The 17,395-nt window shown below is 34.2% G+C and overlaps 1 protein-coding gene across 2 annotated transcripts; it reads left to right on the forward strand.

Moving 5' to 3' along the window:
* Nucleotides 1-5,796: 5,796 nt before the first annotated feature.
* On the forward strand, nucleotides 5,797-16,417 carry LOC145115014 (D-isomer specific 2-hydroxyacid dehydrogenase family protein). 2 transcript variants are annotated; one of them, XM_079051159.1, is made up of 11 exons: nucleotides 5,797-6,070; nucleotides 6,144-6,233; nucleotides 6,473-6,608; nucleotides 6,702-6,846; nucleotides 6,938-7,065; nucleotides 14,855-14,926; nucleotides 15,219-15,345; nucleotides 15,527-15,639; nucleotides 15,736-15,777; nucleotides 15,868-16,080; nucleotides 16,170-16,417. In XM_079051159.1, the coding sequence occupies exons 2-11, from the start codon at nucleotides 6,145-6,147 to the stop codon at nucleotides 16,236-16,238; spliced, it is 1,134 nt and encodes a 377-aa protein (XP_078907285.1). In that variant the 5' UTR covers nucleotides 5,797-6,070; nucleotide 6,144; the 3' UTR covers nucleotides 16,239-16,417. The 2 variants fall into 2 exon arrangements, with proteins under 2 accessions (XP_078907285.1, XP_078907286.1); XM_079051160.1 differs by having other exon boundaries at nucleotides 6,156-6,233.
* The last annotated feature ends 978 nt before the right edge of the window (nucleotides 16,418-17,395 follow it).

Below are 17,395 nucleotides of genomic sequence, written 5' to 3' on the forward strand. Positions count from 1 at the left end.
TTCATGATCCTAGCTTTCAAAAGAATTTCGGGACGAAATTCCCTCTAACGGGGGGATGATGTCACAACTAGCATTTTAACTAGGAAATTTTATTCTCATGTAAACATTCAGCTATTGTAAGGCATGTACCCTAAGTGAATGTCATATGCTATGCTTAATCAAAATCATCAATTAAATCAAACTTCACTCAAGAAGCCCACAAGCTAATACAATACATCTCATATAGTCAACTATGGGTTGAAAACCCTAGCAATCCCGGTTCAAGTTCATCATGGAGTAGGATCCTTTTATTGGGCCTTTTGGCCCCATAAACATTCCACTTGTCTATTTTGGGGCCAAGAAACCCTAGTTGGGTTCTAATTGGACCCAATTCATGAAACTATAACATTTTGGACCATTTGGGCCCAGAATGATTTATTTTATCCCTAATGGGCCATGTTGGGCCATAAATTATTTAATTAGCCCTAATGGGCCATAAACTCAAGTTCTTTTATCTTATTGGGCCGTGAACCCTCATAAGGGCCCAATGGGCCGAGAACCATCCAATTGGGCCTCATAATTTCGAACTAAAGGCCCAAACCACTTCTCCCTTCTTCTATTCTTTCTCCCTCTCGGCCCAACAACAACAAAAAAAAGAGAAAACTTCATGGAATTAAGAGGTGACACCTCACTATTATTTAGTGGTAACCCAAGTGATTAACCCACATGTTTCTAGGTGTAATCCACCATGTATTATCCATTTTGAGTCTCTCTATTTTCATCTCTACTTATGGCCGAGAGCACCACACACACACACATTTCCATTTTCAATCACTCCAAAAATAATCTCAAGAACTTCCTCTCCTCCTCAAAAATTTCGTGAGTTGTGGGTGCATTTCAAAGAGCTTTTATCAAGTCCTTCACACTCTTGGTAAGTCACCATCTCCTACAAGTTGTTACCTTCCATTTTAATGCTAAAAACTCTTCCTTACATAGCTTCATTCATGTTCTAACTCCCTAGAACCATCTAAGTTCGAAAACCTCCTCAAGGAGATGCTAGGGTCGAGATCTTCTCTTCATTCTTCATCAAAAACCGAAACTTCAAATCAAAGTGAGTTCATACCCCCTATTTTCGGTTTTTACTAAGTTTTGGGGGAGAATACAAGTTGTTTTGTGTAGATCTATGTGTATATGCATGACGATGTGTGTTTTTCATGATTTATTTGGTGATTATGTGTTGTATACTTCATAAATCTAACAATATGTTAAAAATATGAAGTTTATCACTTGGATCTTCATAAAAACTATGAGAAAAGTATATGTTGTCATGTAAACTTGCAGGTCTGAGATTTATACATTCAAAATAGCAAAAACAAGTGTTGTGTTCAAAAATCTATAACCTAAACTCAAAAATCAGCTTTTAACAGAAAAGTTTTGGTCTAGTTACGGACTGTTTTGACCACCTTAATGGTAATATTTTTCAAAAATGTTTTACATGAAAGAATTTCAGGTTTATACCTTTAAAATGACTACTCTCACGCGTTCATACGATTTTCCTACAATTTTTGGCGATTTTTACAAAACTGCCTATCATTTCAAGAAGGATTTCGGACCAGTCTGTGAAGATGAACATTTTCACACTGGTTTGAGATCACTAAAAATTATAATAAAAATTATGAAGAAAGTAGACTCATTTTCTAAACTCTCAGAGTTGACGGATCCCAATTTCGACTTAATGATTTGTCTATAATTTTTCTAAAAATAGATACGTAAATGCCAAAAATCAGAAAATTGTTTTAACTTACTAAAAGTGTTCATACGTTTGTTAGATGCAAGTTTATATGACTTATACATATTTTTAAATCATTTAGACATGTTAACCTATGTGCATTTAATATATATATGATTACAAAAGTGGTATTTTTAAGTCAATTTGACAAATAATTGAACTAATACTAGCAATAAAATAACAAACAGACTAATTTTGTCATTCATATAATATTGGGCCTTAATGGCCCATTAATATGCTTGATAGGTCCTGAATACTATTTTTATGTTTATTGGGCCTCATTGACCCATTAACATGCGCGACGGACCTTGGATGTTAATTTCGTGCTATTTGGGCCTGTAAATACCTTACATGTGAAATGGGCCTTAGTTATCTTTTTACACATATTTTGGGCCCATGTTATATAACCTTATTCCTTTCGGGCCTAAAAATGACTTACATGCTTAGTGGGCCTTAGTTGCTCACTTACATGGTTCATTGGGCCTGGAATGAGTTTTATATGTTTTTCTTCGCGTAAATTCGATTAAGGATCTAGTGAGACGTGTCGGTTGACACCTATTGAGTGTACGATCGTAGCCTGTAGTTATAACCAGAGTCTCTTGGAGGGAGAGCGGGGTTTTGTGTATAGATCTATATGGGGATGACACCCCACACCTGAGTTGTTCGCTACAGTTAGACTACATCAGTCTAGGGTGACGACAACCTTATTCTATTTTTCCGCCGGCGTTCACAAATGCCAAGACAGGCGAGTTTGTCATTAATTAGCATGGTTATGACGGCTCACTTAGAGGAATTAACGTTATAAATTTACGGGAGACCATTCTTTTCTTTTCTTCTTTGGGTTATTCAGAAACATACTAGTACTGGTACTCAACCTCGGGGGTTGGTATGGCATCATTCTCTTTTTCAGACAACATAGGGTTGTCTGGGGGCATTCTCTTTACATTCTCTTTACCTTTTCTGCATTATCTTTATACATTCTAATAAACAAAAATACACATGCATTAATACAAGATCTGACACAAACATCCTAAACTGTTTTCAGAAAATATAGGATTTTCTGGTGGTTTTCAAAGTTGTACAAATCATTTTCACAAACATGCTTATGAACTCACCAACATTTTTATGTTGACCTTTTTAAATTAACTTGTATTCTCTGGAAACCGTTGAAGCAGGTTGAGCGGAACAAACTAATGGATATTTTGTTATATTTTGTTTCATCATACTCTGGCTATTTTGGCATGTAATATTCAAATACAATACTCGATGTAAACAATGAACGTTGTTATATTACATGTGTGATGATGATGATGTTATGTTTCAATTATATACTCTGTAATGATACGACCACAATGGAGTCACGCTCAAGCCCCAGACGTTTCCGCCGTCTGGTTCGGGGGTGTGACACTTGGAGGTTGGAAATGAGGCCAACAAGTGGGGATTAGGATGCTTAAATAGGGTGCAAAACCCCGAAATTAGGGTTTCATCCTGGCAGCCCTACTCGTCGAGTTGAGGCTCTCAACTCGTCGAGTTGAGGCTCTCAACTCGTCGAGTAGGTGACTTAAACTCCTGCGTCAATTCTGGTTTCTACTCGACGAGTTTGGGGGCTCCCAACTCGTCTAGTTGCTCTACAAAAGTGAATAAATTATAATTAAATGTGTACCAGGAACCAGGCGTTACACAAGGTAATTGGGTCAATGGTGAGGAGGGTAATGCTAATGATGAAGCAAGTGAAGATAATGACAGTGACTTTATTGTAGATGAAGATAACGTATTAGATGATGTGTATGTAGGCATGAAAGATTTTAACAAGAACGTGGACCATGATGTGGAGTGGGGAGGGGGTCATAGAAACACAAAAGTTGAGCAAGAGCTCTAACAAGAGGATGATGAAGTGTTGGATAATGATATTTTGTTGTCAGGGTCATCTTCAGATGAAGGACCTAATCATCAACGAAAGAAGACTATCAAATTTATTAGAAAGGCACTCGAGAATGATGATGCAGTTGTTAGTGAGCCGTTTTATGTTTTTCAAACATTTTCTTCGGCTAAGGAGTTTAAGGATAAGGTTAATCTTCATGCAATCTAGACTAGGAGAGAACTTGACTTTGATGAAAATGAGAAAAATAGAGTTAGAGTGGTTTGTAAAGGGAAAATACCAAAACTTAGGTCGTTTGACAATAATGGACCTAGTCAACAAGCAGTCAGAAGACAATAAATGTCTGTGGGTCCTTTTAGCAAGCAAATGGAAACGGGACAAAGATTGGACTGTCAAAACATACGTAAAAGAACATCGATTTCTTCAAACTAGAAATGTAAAAGCATGTACTTATAAGTTTCTTGCCAAAGAGATCATAGATAAGGTAGCATCTAACCCTTCTATTCCGGTCAAGGCTTTACAAGACGATCTTCAATGTACGTACCAAGTGAGTCTTTCAAAAATGAAGGTTTTTAGGGCTCGAAATACAGCTCTAAACAGTGTTCAAGGTGGTTATATGGGACAATACAAATTATTGAGAGATTATGTTATTGAGCTTCAAAAACATAACCCTGACACCACTATGACGATCGATGTGGGAAGTGAACCAAGCCCGAATTCAAATACAAGAACTTTCAGACGTATTTACATTTGCCTTGGTCCTTTAAAGAAAGGTTTTGCTGCTAGTCAAAGAAACTTGTTGGGTTTTAATGATGCGTTTATGAAAGGTCCCTTCCCCGGTTAAATCCTTTCTGTTGTGGTAAGACTAATGTTTTATGGGTTATTATTTAGTAAATTTTGAAATAATGTTAGTTTAGTAATACTTATATTTGTTTATTGACAAAAGGGATTGGATGGTAATAATGGAACATATCCTTTGTTATATGCTGTTTGTTGAATCTGAGAACACCAACTCATGGTCGTGGTTTCTAACCAATATGGGAGAAGATTTGGGTTTGCAAAGTAACTTCAATTTTACCTTTATAACAGATTAACAAAAGGTAATATTTTTGTAGACTACCTTGATTATTTTACGTATGTGACAAAAAGGTTATAATTTCAAAACAACTTTGCACCCATTAAGCCAACAACTTGCACCAAATAATAATTATCAGAAAAACATGACATTTCATGACAAAAGAACCGTTATCATTCTTAAATAAACTTGACATTTCATTAACAAAACAACCATTACAATTGATCTTCGACAAGTGCTTATATTTCAATACCATCACATACTAAACCTAACATTGGAACTAAGATAATAAACCATAACTCCATAGGCAAAACCCCCAAATGATTACCCTAATCCTTATAACTTATAAATTATTATCGCAAAGAATAACACCCAACTACAAATTAAGCATATAATTAAGATTTGGATTTGGGTTTGAAGCTTCTTCTTCGACATAAGCAACTGAGAAATTATGAATGACGTGTGAGGCTGATTTTCATCATCTACCCATGCAATAAACCCTAATTGTGGTCCCTGTCAAAAATCCGAGACGAAATTAGGGTTAATAATTGACAAATTAGGGTTAACAACACCCAACTGCATGTAAGAATAATCGAGAAGAAAAATCCGATAATACCATTTTTTGACAGGCATAAAAACGTCTTCCGAGGTTAGTAGTTGTTCGTGACATCCTTATAATCACATGACTACCACAACATTCTCTTATCATCTTCATTTATCGAAGAATGTAGCCGATCGATTTTTGAGTTCAGAGAGATGAAGAGGGAAGACGATGAAGAAGAAAGAAACGAAAAGGGGAATTGCATATGAGGTAATCGTTTGAATGAGAAATTACTTAATTACCCCTGTGTGCCTTGCACGTGATGTGTTTTAACGGAGGCTTTTAACATCTGTTAGACGGAAGGACTAAGCGTGTAACAAGTTTCCAAACTAAGGACTGTCCGAGTGTAAAAATAAAATTAGGAACTAGACGTGCAAGTTACTCCAAACCATAGGGACCATCCGTGTAATTTACTCTAAACAAACATATAGTTCGGGATTGTAGAAAACAAATTCTCCCTAATTTTATGATTTTATCTAATTATTGACGGAAATGTGTAAGCGGGGATAGAAAGCGCATGGTTAAAACCCGTTAAGTGTTGCTTCAAAGTTCAAACCCCTAATTCGGGAGGAGCCTGACGAAGAACACTTCCGTTATCGTTTACCTCTGCCCCGTGTCTGTCTATCACATCGACGCACACACAAACAGATGCAATTTGTTTGTGTACTTTTTTTTTTTTTTTTTTTTTTCTGAAATGATAATTTCCACGTCTGTCTACTGAATTTCATCTACGACAACAAAATTGAGGTGACTATTGCTCAACTTTCTCTATTATCAAATGTTAATGTAATCAGAGCTTTAGAATGTTATGCATTTCCAGCATGTTTTTTAGGTTTTACAAGTCTGTAAACTTCAAGGCTTTTGTGAGACAATCTGTGTGCAACGATACAAGCTTGAAGGGTTTGTCAGGGTAAGTTTATCGCTCTCACAAAATTTGCTATTTTCAGTATAATGTAGTGCACACCATGTGTTTGATAAAAGTTCCCTATATAAATTATCTATCCCCAAAGAAAGATTTTACTCTAAACTCTAGTTATTTTGTCAGACACTGTAATAACCAGTCATTTCGTTCATGTCATGGATTCCAACACTTTTTCTTATTAATAATGGAAATTAGGGTTTTCACTGTTCATGTCATGGATTCTACAGGTTCTTTTGGGATATTAGCAAACGAAATATGTGTGAGGATAGCAAGATTAACACCAGGATCCTTTTTTGTGGGCCTCACTTTGCAGCTTCAAATAACTACACCAAAGAATACTTGCAGAACTATCCATCTATCCAGGTATTTCTAATTGATGAACTAACTGTATATGGCAAACAAGGCTTCAAAATTGCTTAATTTAATGAACCTATGTATTATTCTTTCATTTGATAGGTTGATGATCTTCCATTTGATAGTGTACCTAACCTTATTGGCAACTATGATATCTGTGTGGTAAAAAGTATGCGGCTCAATTCAGATCTTATTGCTCGTGCAACACGAATGAAGCTCATAATGCAGTATGGTGTTGGTTTAGAAGGTCTTTTAGTTTTATCTGTTTGCTTAATCTTTGTGTAAACTGTTGAACTTAAATTTCTGACTTTAGTTATTTTTTAAATATTTTATTGAAGGTGTTGATATAGCTGCTGCTACAAACCATGGAATAAAAGTTGCTAGAATTCCTAGTGGGAATACTGGAAATGCTGCTTCATGTGCTGAAATGGCCATCTATTTCATGTTAGGTCTTCTTCGTAAGCAAGTAGGTTCTCTTCTCATATCAATCTACTGATTATACCTTATTGATTTACATTCTCATCTCTGTTAATCTAGTAGGTTGCATCTTGGGTTATTAGCATTGTACTTCCAATATTTTTTACTGACAATCACAACATAATTATATGTAACATGAAACTTATAGAATTTTCTCTATTTCTTACCCATAATAGATAGCAATGTACTTACATTTATTTATCCATAATAGCAACATACGTAATTATTTACCGATATTACTAGTAATATGTAATTTAACACTTGTAAGCATTTTAGAAGTTTCAGCCTACATGTTGCTAGGCCAATTATCAATAATTAAATGAAAGTATGTTTCTATGATGGATAAAGAAATGCAGTTACGTTGTGTTATACTCTAATGATTTTGGAATGGAATTAGACAAATGTAATGAAATGATTCAAAAGATTTACAAGCTTACCAATTCGAGAAGGTAGAGTTCCCGTTTCAAATTAATGCTACCCCCATTCACAACTACTAACCTCTTATTATGCCTATCTAACATTGACCTAACAAGAGAAATGACCTAAAGACCCTTAATACATGAATTGACCAATTTGACCTCCATTATTTATCCTTGACCAGTTGACTTATACACCAATTCCTGCCGCCTAACTTTCACCTTGTCCTCAAGGTGAACTTCTTAAAGGAAAACAAAAAAAAAAGGATATACCGGACCTTTATCAAAAGGCAACTGTTTTGGGTCACAACAATTGACCATTACAGACTTCACCCAAATATCATTGCATCTTATTTGCATCATCAATACTATCTTTTTATTCTCATTTCGAACAATGTTACTAGCAATGTTTCTTGATTCCGATAAAACTCCTTGAATCTTGATTATTGCTACGCCATTTATCATCTTCCTCCTCTGTTCTCCCAATTCCTCCCAATTCCTAAGAATGGAATTCCAAAAATTCGTATTCCTTTATTAAAAGTTGAATCAGTCATCAATGAAATCCAATCATGTGGCAACTTTCTCTTCCCAAAAGTTGACCCTTCCCTTCTAAATTCATAACTTCTCTAAGAAGCATCATCAAGGGCATGTGCGTTTCTTTAACTTGTGCATGATCTATTGTACAATCTTCTATTAGAGTCACATTGTTAGGCTTCAACTCTCCCAACCCAACTCTATAATCAGACCATATCCTTCACAATTGATGGCTTTGGTAACAGACTTCAAAGAAACCATCGATTGGATCACCCTTTAAGGTAATCATTTGACCATCAACTTGAAATTTCATGGTTTGAGTTACCTATTTTGTATGAGTGAGACCCAACTTGATCAACCATTGCATCCCCAATATAAATATAATATGTGTTTCCCAACTTCAAAGGTAAATTTTTTTCACAAATCTCAATGCCTTGCATTCTTATCTTCACATTTATGCAAATTCCTCTCCCATTCCGGTTCCCATGATGATCAAATAACCTTCTGTCTTCTCTATGGGAATTTTCAAGCTTGTTTGCCACTGTTTTCATTTGAAATGAAATTATGGGTAGCCCCACAGTCAATCAATACTACAACCCTTTGTTCTTTTTATTTTTCCTTCAATTTTCATGGTTTTTGGCTGGGCAGTTAATAGCGTCGAGATTTCGGTGAGATCTCGGTGGGATAACGTTTCGCGGGTGTCTGCAAAATCCTGGTTTCAAATAGCGTTTTGAAATATCAGAGCCGAGATTATCACCGATATCAGCGCCAATATCAGCCGCTATTTCACCGATATTTCAATGAATACCGGTATCCCAGTTTGATTTTATGGGCTTTTTATACAGATTTATAAAAAATAGTAAGTACTTTGATATGGATTAGCCCACAACTTGTAATATTATAATCCCAATCTCCTTTCTTTCACGTTGTAACCTAATCAGAACTAGGAAGAAACCAGATGGAAACAAGTTGGAACAGACAAAGATATAAAAACTCAGTTAATTTGTAATTAAACCTCGGTTAATGCATCTAATTTGTAATTGTAATCAAACCTCAGTTATGCATTTAATTTGTAACTCTTTTTGTGCAACAGGTTATAGTTTTGACTTGTCCCTATCACCTCACTAACTACCACTACTCTGTTGTCTTCATGTCGTTCCATGTGCTAGAAAATCTTTGCATGGATAAGATCTTATTTTTCTCTTCTCTTTTAGTTGTCATCTCCATTGCTTCATCTAAAGTTTATGTAGATAAAGGCCCGATTTTAGCTTTTATTAGTGATTCTAAGCCATTCAAGAACCGACTTAGAAACATCTCTTCAAACATACTCTCCAATGATGCAACCAATGATAGAAATTGCCTTCTATACTCTTTTATGGTACTTTCTTGCTTAAGTGCCAAAATTGCTCATATAAAGAACCTCTACCACAAGAACAAAATTGCTTAAGCAACAAATTCTTCCCAACACTTTATTGGACTTCTTCTATGTTCCCATTGAAACCATTTTAGGCATCATCTTCGAATGACAGGAAGGCAACTTCGATTTGTTCCTTAATAGTTAAACACAAAGGCGGACGCATGAATTTACAATAGCAATGGCAACATTTTTTTTCCGATCATATATAATAACATAAAAAATTTAGAAGTACGAGTGCATTAAATATAACAAACTAGTAGTTTTAGAATTTACATTTTAAATTTGACATCTACGTGCACATATTTTTTGAAAGCATTCCATTACATCTTCGATCTTCACTTTCATAATGACTTCTTTTTCAATATTACAAATCATGACATCGTTCGAAAAATCATCACCTATTTTGTTATGCAAGTCTGTCTTCAAAAGCTTCATCGCTGAAAAACATATTTCTACTGTTGCGGTCGCGACGGGTAAAACCAAAACTAACTTTAACAACATATACACCATAGGATAAAAACTATGTTTCCTCGTTTCCACTATCAAACGAGAAAGCTCGGAAATTCCAAAAAACTAATGAACAGATCATCTTTATGCAAAGAGTGATAATATATCTTAAGTTTATCATTAAGTTGCATCCTCTCTGAATCATCAAAATCTTTTTTGTATAACTCACTCAACTTCAACAACTTTGTTTTGTCAAATTTAGCAAATGAATCACAAGGACTCAAAGCCCCCATGTATTCTACTAATTGGGTACTAATTTTACTAAATCGGTCCCCGAATTCTACAACTTCTATATCCACAACCTTGTTGAAAATTTCAACTTCAAAATGAAATTGATTAATAACTTTGGTCCTAGGGCCTCTCGGAGTGACATAATTTTCAGTCATATTCATAATATTAATATTATGTTTTTGAAAAAAAAAGAATACATTCGATAAAGTTTTATCAAACCCCTTGTCTTTTAAAGACTTCAATGCATCCATTGTCCCTCTAACCAAAGAACACTTCTAAAATGTCTTAGATCCTTTTTGTGATGATGTTTTGACAATACGCCCGTGAGATGTAAAACTTCATACGTTAAATGTAATTAAAACACGAAATCAAGTGTCTTGAAATATCTTAACATACCGAATGTTTGATTTCGGTTACTTAAAGCGGATTCATCCTCTTCAACATAAGCAAAGAACATGAAGAATTTCCGCAAATAAGTTCATCAAACTTGTGATTGTTTTGTAATATGAACCTCATCTTGTATCTCCCGCTTGAATAAGAGAACTCTCTTGATTTAAGCCTCTTCCGGTTTCAAGTTCACCATTACCAATTGCCTTTTACATTCTTTCTCTGTAACTCCCCCTTAGCATATCCTTTCTTTTACATGAACCACCTACCACATTAACCACCAAAGAAATTTGCTCAAATAAGTCTTCAACACAAATTTGCTTCTTTGCTACACCCACAATAACTAACTTAAGTTGGTGTGCAAAGAAATGTATATAATGCGCTGAATCATTATCTTGTAATATAAAAGCTTTTAAACCGTTGAATGCATCTCGTATATTGTTTGCCCCATCGTAACCTTGTCCTCGTACCTATTTTTAAAAAAAAATATAAGACATTAAAGCGAATAATATTCAATTAAATTACATAATAAGCAAAAACGTTTCAATTACTTGAGTCATACTCAACTTATCACCAATAAAAACTTCATTTATGGCATCTTTAAGAGTCAAAGAGGATGTATACTTCACATGCACAATTCCAATGAATCTTTCCTTCACAATTCCAAGGCTATCGATATATCTCAAAACTATGACAATTTGTTTCTTTTTCAATATATCACTAGATTCATCAACCAATAAAACAAACATATTCTTTACCAATTTTTTTGTGAATACTCAAATCTATCTCTTTTGAAAAACATTGAACAATTTGTTTTTGAGTCCTCAGGTACTTGATTATTTTGAGGAGCATTTTCTAAAGTAACATTGTGAATGACTTCATTATGATGTCTTGCATAAAAGAGTCAAAGAAAAGTCCTATATTTAGAGTCACTCGACTCGTCATGACCACGATACGGTTAACCATTTTTCAATAAAAATTTACAACAACCAATTGAAGCACCTAACCGGAGTTTATAGTTACTTTCTTCAACTTTGGTTTGCTTCTTAAAGGCTATGCTAATTGATTGTTTTTCTTTCGTTAGAAATTCACACATTTGTGTTGCGGTTACAAAGATCTGAAATTTGATGAATTTAGATAGATTTTTTCTTCCTATCGAGTGTCGATAGACAATAACAGCTTTGCTGTTTCTTTTTTCTTTCTTTTCTGCTTTCGACCGTTGCTTCTTTACTCCTTTACTCCGTCTAAAACTTATTTAGACTACAAGTGGGCCAGTTTTTCACCAAGTTAAATTGTATTCGGCTAATTGGCGAGTAATTATAAACTTCGGTTAGGTGCTTCAATTGGTTCTTGTAAATTTTTATTGAAAAATGGTTTACTGTTTCGTGGTCATGATGAGTCAAGTGAATTTCTTAATACTGGACTTTTCTTTGAGGTATTATCTTTCATGTGAGATCATAATGAAGCAATTCGCAATAGTACTTTAGAAAACGATTATCAAAATAATGAAGTGACATGCCCGAGGACTTAAAAACAAATTGTTCAATGTTTTTTCAAAAGAGATAATTTTGAGTATTCGCAAAGAAGTTGATAAGGATGTGTTTGTTTTATTGGTTGATGAATCTCGTGATGTATCGAAAAAGAAACAAATGACCATAGTTTTGAGATACATCGATAGCCTTGGGATTGTGAAGGAAATATATATTGGAATTGTGCACGTGAAGGATGTATCTTCTTTAACCAGAAGAGGTTAAATCAATAGAGTTCTCTTATTCGAGTGAGAGATACAAGATTGGTTTACGTTATAAAACAATCACAAGTTTGATGAACTTATTTGCGAAGGTTCTTATTGTTCTTGTTTATGTTAAAGAGGACGAATCCACTTTAAGTGATTCAAATCAAGCATTCGGTATTTTAAGATATTTGAAGACACTTGATTTCGTGTTTTATTTACATTTGATGTATGGAGTTTTACACCTCATTGGCGTATTGTCAAAGCATCTTCAAAAAAAGGATCAAAGACATTTTAGAAGTGTCTTATTTGGTTAGAGGGACAATTGATGCATTGAATTCTTTAAGAGACATGGTTTGATAAAACTTTATCGAGGATACTCTTTTTGTCAAAAACATAATATTAATACTGTGAATATGACCGAAAATTATGTCACTCTGAGAGACCGTAAACCAAAGTTACTAATCAGTTTTATTTTGAAGTTAAAATTTTCAATACGACTGTGGATATGGAAATTATAGACTTTTAGGACCGATTTAGTGAAATTAGCACCCAATTACTATAATAATGTGGTTTTGAGTACTTGTGATTCATTTTCTATATTTGGCAATAAAAAGTTGTTGAAGTTGAGTGAGTTGTATAAAAAGATTTTAATGATTTAGAGATGATGCAACTTGATTGTGAACTTCAGATATATTATCACTTCACTTTTTGCATAAAGATAACTGGTTTATAAGTTTTACGTGAATTTCCGTCCTTTCTTGTTTGATTGTGGAAACGAGGAAACATAGCTCTTATATTATGATTTATAGGTTGTTAAAGTTGGTTTTGATTTGCCTGCCGCGACCGCAACGGTCGAAAGATGTTTTTCCGCAATGAAGCTTTTGAAGACGGACTTGCATAACAAAATAGGTGATGATTTTTTGAAAGATGTCATTATTTGTAATGTTGGAAAAGAAGCCCTTATGAAAATGAAGTTCGAAGATGTAATGGATCACTTTTCAAAAATATGTGCATGTTAGATGTCAAATTTAAAATATAAGTTTTAGAACTACTAGTTTGTTATTTTTAGTGCACTTGTAGTTTTATATTTTTTTATGTTATAGGTGTTGCAAATCCTCCTTCCTTACGAAAAAAAAGTCCTGAGTATTTAATACTTAATTTAACTAAATAACTAAGTATCCTTTGACTACATGTCATCTTCTAATTCCAAGTAGCTTCATTACCTTGATGATACTTCTATTGTACTTTGACCAATTTTACATATTTCTTCCTAAGTTTCTTAATTTTATGGTCGATTATCATCGCTAATTCCATGGCTTAACTTAATGTCCAATTTTATATCGTGGAGTGGAACTGTTGCAACTTCATTAGCTAAACATTTTTGTAGATGAGACACATGGAAAATGTTTTGATTTCCATGTAGTTCTTTGAACAACTGCAACTTGTATGCTACTTGACCAACTTTCTCTATAATTGTGAAGGGTCCAATAAAACTCATGCTTAACTTCCTTTGTTTGACAAAGCCTATAATTCCCTTCCATGGTAAGACTTTTAGCATCACTCTGTCTCCAACCTGAAACTCTACTACCCTTCTTTGCTTATCTGCATAACTTTTGTATCTGCCTTGTGTTTATTTCAATCGTTCTCTTATACATTGTAATTTATCAGTAGTTTGTTAAACTATATCCGGCCCCGTTAATGGTTTTTCACCGGTTTTCACCCCAATGCAACATACAAACGTTTTATACCTTCTTCCATATAATGTTTGAAAACTGCAACTTTGATGCTGACATGATAACTATTGTTGTAAGCAAATTCAACTAAGAGTAAATTACACAAATAGTCCCTATGGTTTAGGGTAATTTGCGTGTTTGGTCACTAACTTATTTTTTTAACTCGGAAGGTCCCTACTGTTTGTTTTTGTTACGCGTTTGGTCCCTGTTTTACCTAAAAAGACTATTTTGCCCTTGATTTTTTGATTTATTTAAACAAACACACCCCCAATCCCACTCCCATCACTTTACTTTACCTACCCAATCATTTTTCCCTATTTAAATAATAGTCTTTTTAGGTAAGATAGGGACCAAACGTGTAACAAAAACAAACAGTAGGGATCAAGCGCGTAACAAAAACAAATAGTAGGGACCTTCCGAGTTAAAAAAATAAGATAGGGACCAATCGCGCAAATTACCCCAAACCATAAGGACCATTCGTGTAATTTACTCTTCAACTAATTATATAATCATCCAAACTTTCTCCAAAATCGATAATACATGCCTGTAACATACTTAGATTGATTCGACTATTCATATTCTATTGAAAGCTTCTCTAGAAGTTTGAAGTGAAATGCTAGCCAATAGCCATTGCTATTTCTGGCATATAGCCCAATATATGCATGATCTGATGACTGTTTCATCGATAGAAATTTATCATGCTGTTTTCACATCTTTTTTTTCTGATTGGTTTGGTTGACCTTATTAATTTATTTCTTGTCCATGATGGGTATGAGTGATTCTTTGCAAGATATTTTGCTAAATATTTGGTTGTGCAGAATGAGATGCAAATTGCTGTAAGGCAAAAGAAACTTGGAGAACCAGTTGGTGATACACTGCAGGGGAAGACAGTAAGTTCACTCAACTTTGTGTCTCTCATAAGAAAAAAAAATAGAAAAAAATGAAAGTGGGATGCTATATTATATAGATAAAAGAAAAACTATATATTGCAATTTCTTCTTGAAGCAACAGTATGTTGCATCAAACATGCTGATAAATGATAATACACCATGTAGAATTAATCAAGTTTTCACATGTATGTAATGTAACACATTTGATATTTGGTTCTAAACTTTGAAAAATAAAGTAGGATGCTATAATACTCACATTTGACTTTTGGTTCTATAAAATCTTGTTTTTCAGGTCTTCATTTTGGGATTTGGAAATATTGGCATAGAATTGGCAAAACGACTTCGTCCTTTTGGTGTCAAGATTCTTGCTACTAAACGAAGTTGGCCCTCATTTCTTCCAAATAACTCCAATTCTACAGGTATCAATCACACTACATCAAATTTATTGAACCCTAAACCTAAACCTTAAACCCTAAACCCTAAACCCTAAACATTGAATGTTACTTCCGATATGGCTCATAACAATTTGCTTTGTACCTGATTTACATCTCACATGATATTCTTGGGGCAAAGTGAATCACTTTTTTTTTTTTTTTTCAGAAGCAACATCTCAAAATGATCTGGTTGATGAAAAAGGTTCTCATGAAGATATATACGAATTTGCAAAAATATCCGACATAATTGTTTGCTGCTTAACAATGAATAGCGAGACAGTCAAGACTCTTTCTCCCCCCTTAACTTTTTTAATTTACATTTTTTCCCCAAACCTGACAAATTTCTTGTAACTAACAATTTCCATCATTATTCAGGCAGGTGTCATAAACAACAAATTCATATCTTCAATGAGAAAGGTTAGTTAGTTTCTCTTTACTTTCTTTAACTATAAACTATGCAAAGGGTAAAAACGTAAAACCAAAGACGATCAATTTATTTTTTTTCAGGGTTGTTTGTTGGTGAATATAGCTCGAGGGGGTCTTTTGGACTATGAGGCTGTTTATAATGGGCTTAAATCGGGTGATGTAGGAGGTCTAGGAACTGATGTGGCATGGACTGAGCCTTTTGATCCAGATGATCCGATTTTGAAATTCCCAAATGTTCTTCTCACACCTCATGTTGCAGGCGTTACAGAACAATCGTATAGATCCATGGCTAAGGTATGTATTTAAATTACTTATATGCCCATTATCTCTATTAAAGAGAAGGAGAATATTATTAATAATAATCACTTGATTAAACTCAACAGGTGGTTGGTGATGTTGCGATTCAACTTCAGTCTGGAAAACTTTTGACTGGGATAGAGTTTGTCAACTGATGTAACTTGCACTTGTATAATTTACGATTTGTTACATGTCAAAACAAACATTTTAGAACCAATTTCTTGTTGTTATGCTGCAATAATTGCTAAAAGCATTACATTACTTTGGAAAAGTTGCTACAACTTGATATTAAGATCATTGAATAATGAAATAGCAAATCTAATTTTGATTACAAGTTGGTGAAATTGGAAGCATTGTAGAATATTTTTTGTGATTCTAGTATATATTCTCCAAAGGAAAGCTTGCGAGGTAGCAATCTCCATTTCTATTTTTTGTTTTCAAATTTTTAGCTCCCAAGGGGTTGTTTGGTTGAGATCTGTTAGCTATAACACCTTGATTGAGGAAATAAAAGAAAGGAAAGGAAAGGGGAGGACCACTTCCTTTCCATTGCAATCATCTAGGAAAGATTTTAAAGGAAAAATAGGCTTTACTTTCCTTTTATTTCCTTCCATTTTTTTTCTTCTTTCCCCTCCTTGAATAAAACTTGAAAACACACTTCATTTTCTTTCCTTTCCTTGCCCTTTTTAAAAAAAACTCAAGAGCATAACTTTCCTCCTTTTTCTTTCCTTTTCCCTCTTTAAAGAAAACTCGAGAACATGGTTTAGATGATTTAGCATTCAGAATGTTTGGAACATGAACGCCCTACCTGTGACCGAATGGGAGGAGCCACATAAACCAACGATTAAGCATTTACACCCCATATGAACCATACTTTTCCTTCCTTTTCCCCTGCTACATTCTCTTCTCTCTTTTTTTTTTTTTTTTTTTTTTTTCTATTTCATTGTGAATGACATTTAAAACTGATATAAGGTTGGAGGGAGTGATGCCACATTTACCACGGTCCACATATGTGCCATGTTAGTTTTGTCACACTCCTTTAAAATTTTGTCATTTACATGACATGGGTTGCCACACTTTTCATGCTATTCTTTAAAAATTAATTTATAATTGAAATAATCAATTTAACCAAATTAATTTAAAATTAAAATTTCATTAAACTTAAACGAAAAATTGACTGTCCAGATCATCGACTGGTTCCACGTTAAGATCGATGTGGTTGACGGTCCAAATATGTTCCATCAAGTCCCTACGAAGAACATGATGCGTGCCAACATCATGCATTATTTCCCTCCTCGCAAAGTACTCCTCGCTT

Source organism: Lactuca virosa, chromosome 5, assembly GCF_052849685.1.
Source record: "Lactuca virosa cultivar CGN04683 chromosome 5, Lactuca_virosa_CGN04683_v6, whole genome shotgun sequence".
NCBI lineage: Eukaryota > Viridiplantae > Streptophyta > Magnoliopsida > Asterales > Asteraceae > Lactuca > Lactuca virosa.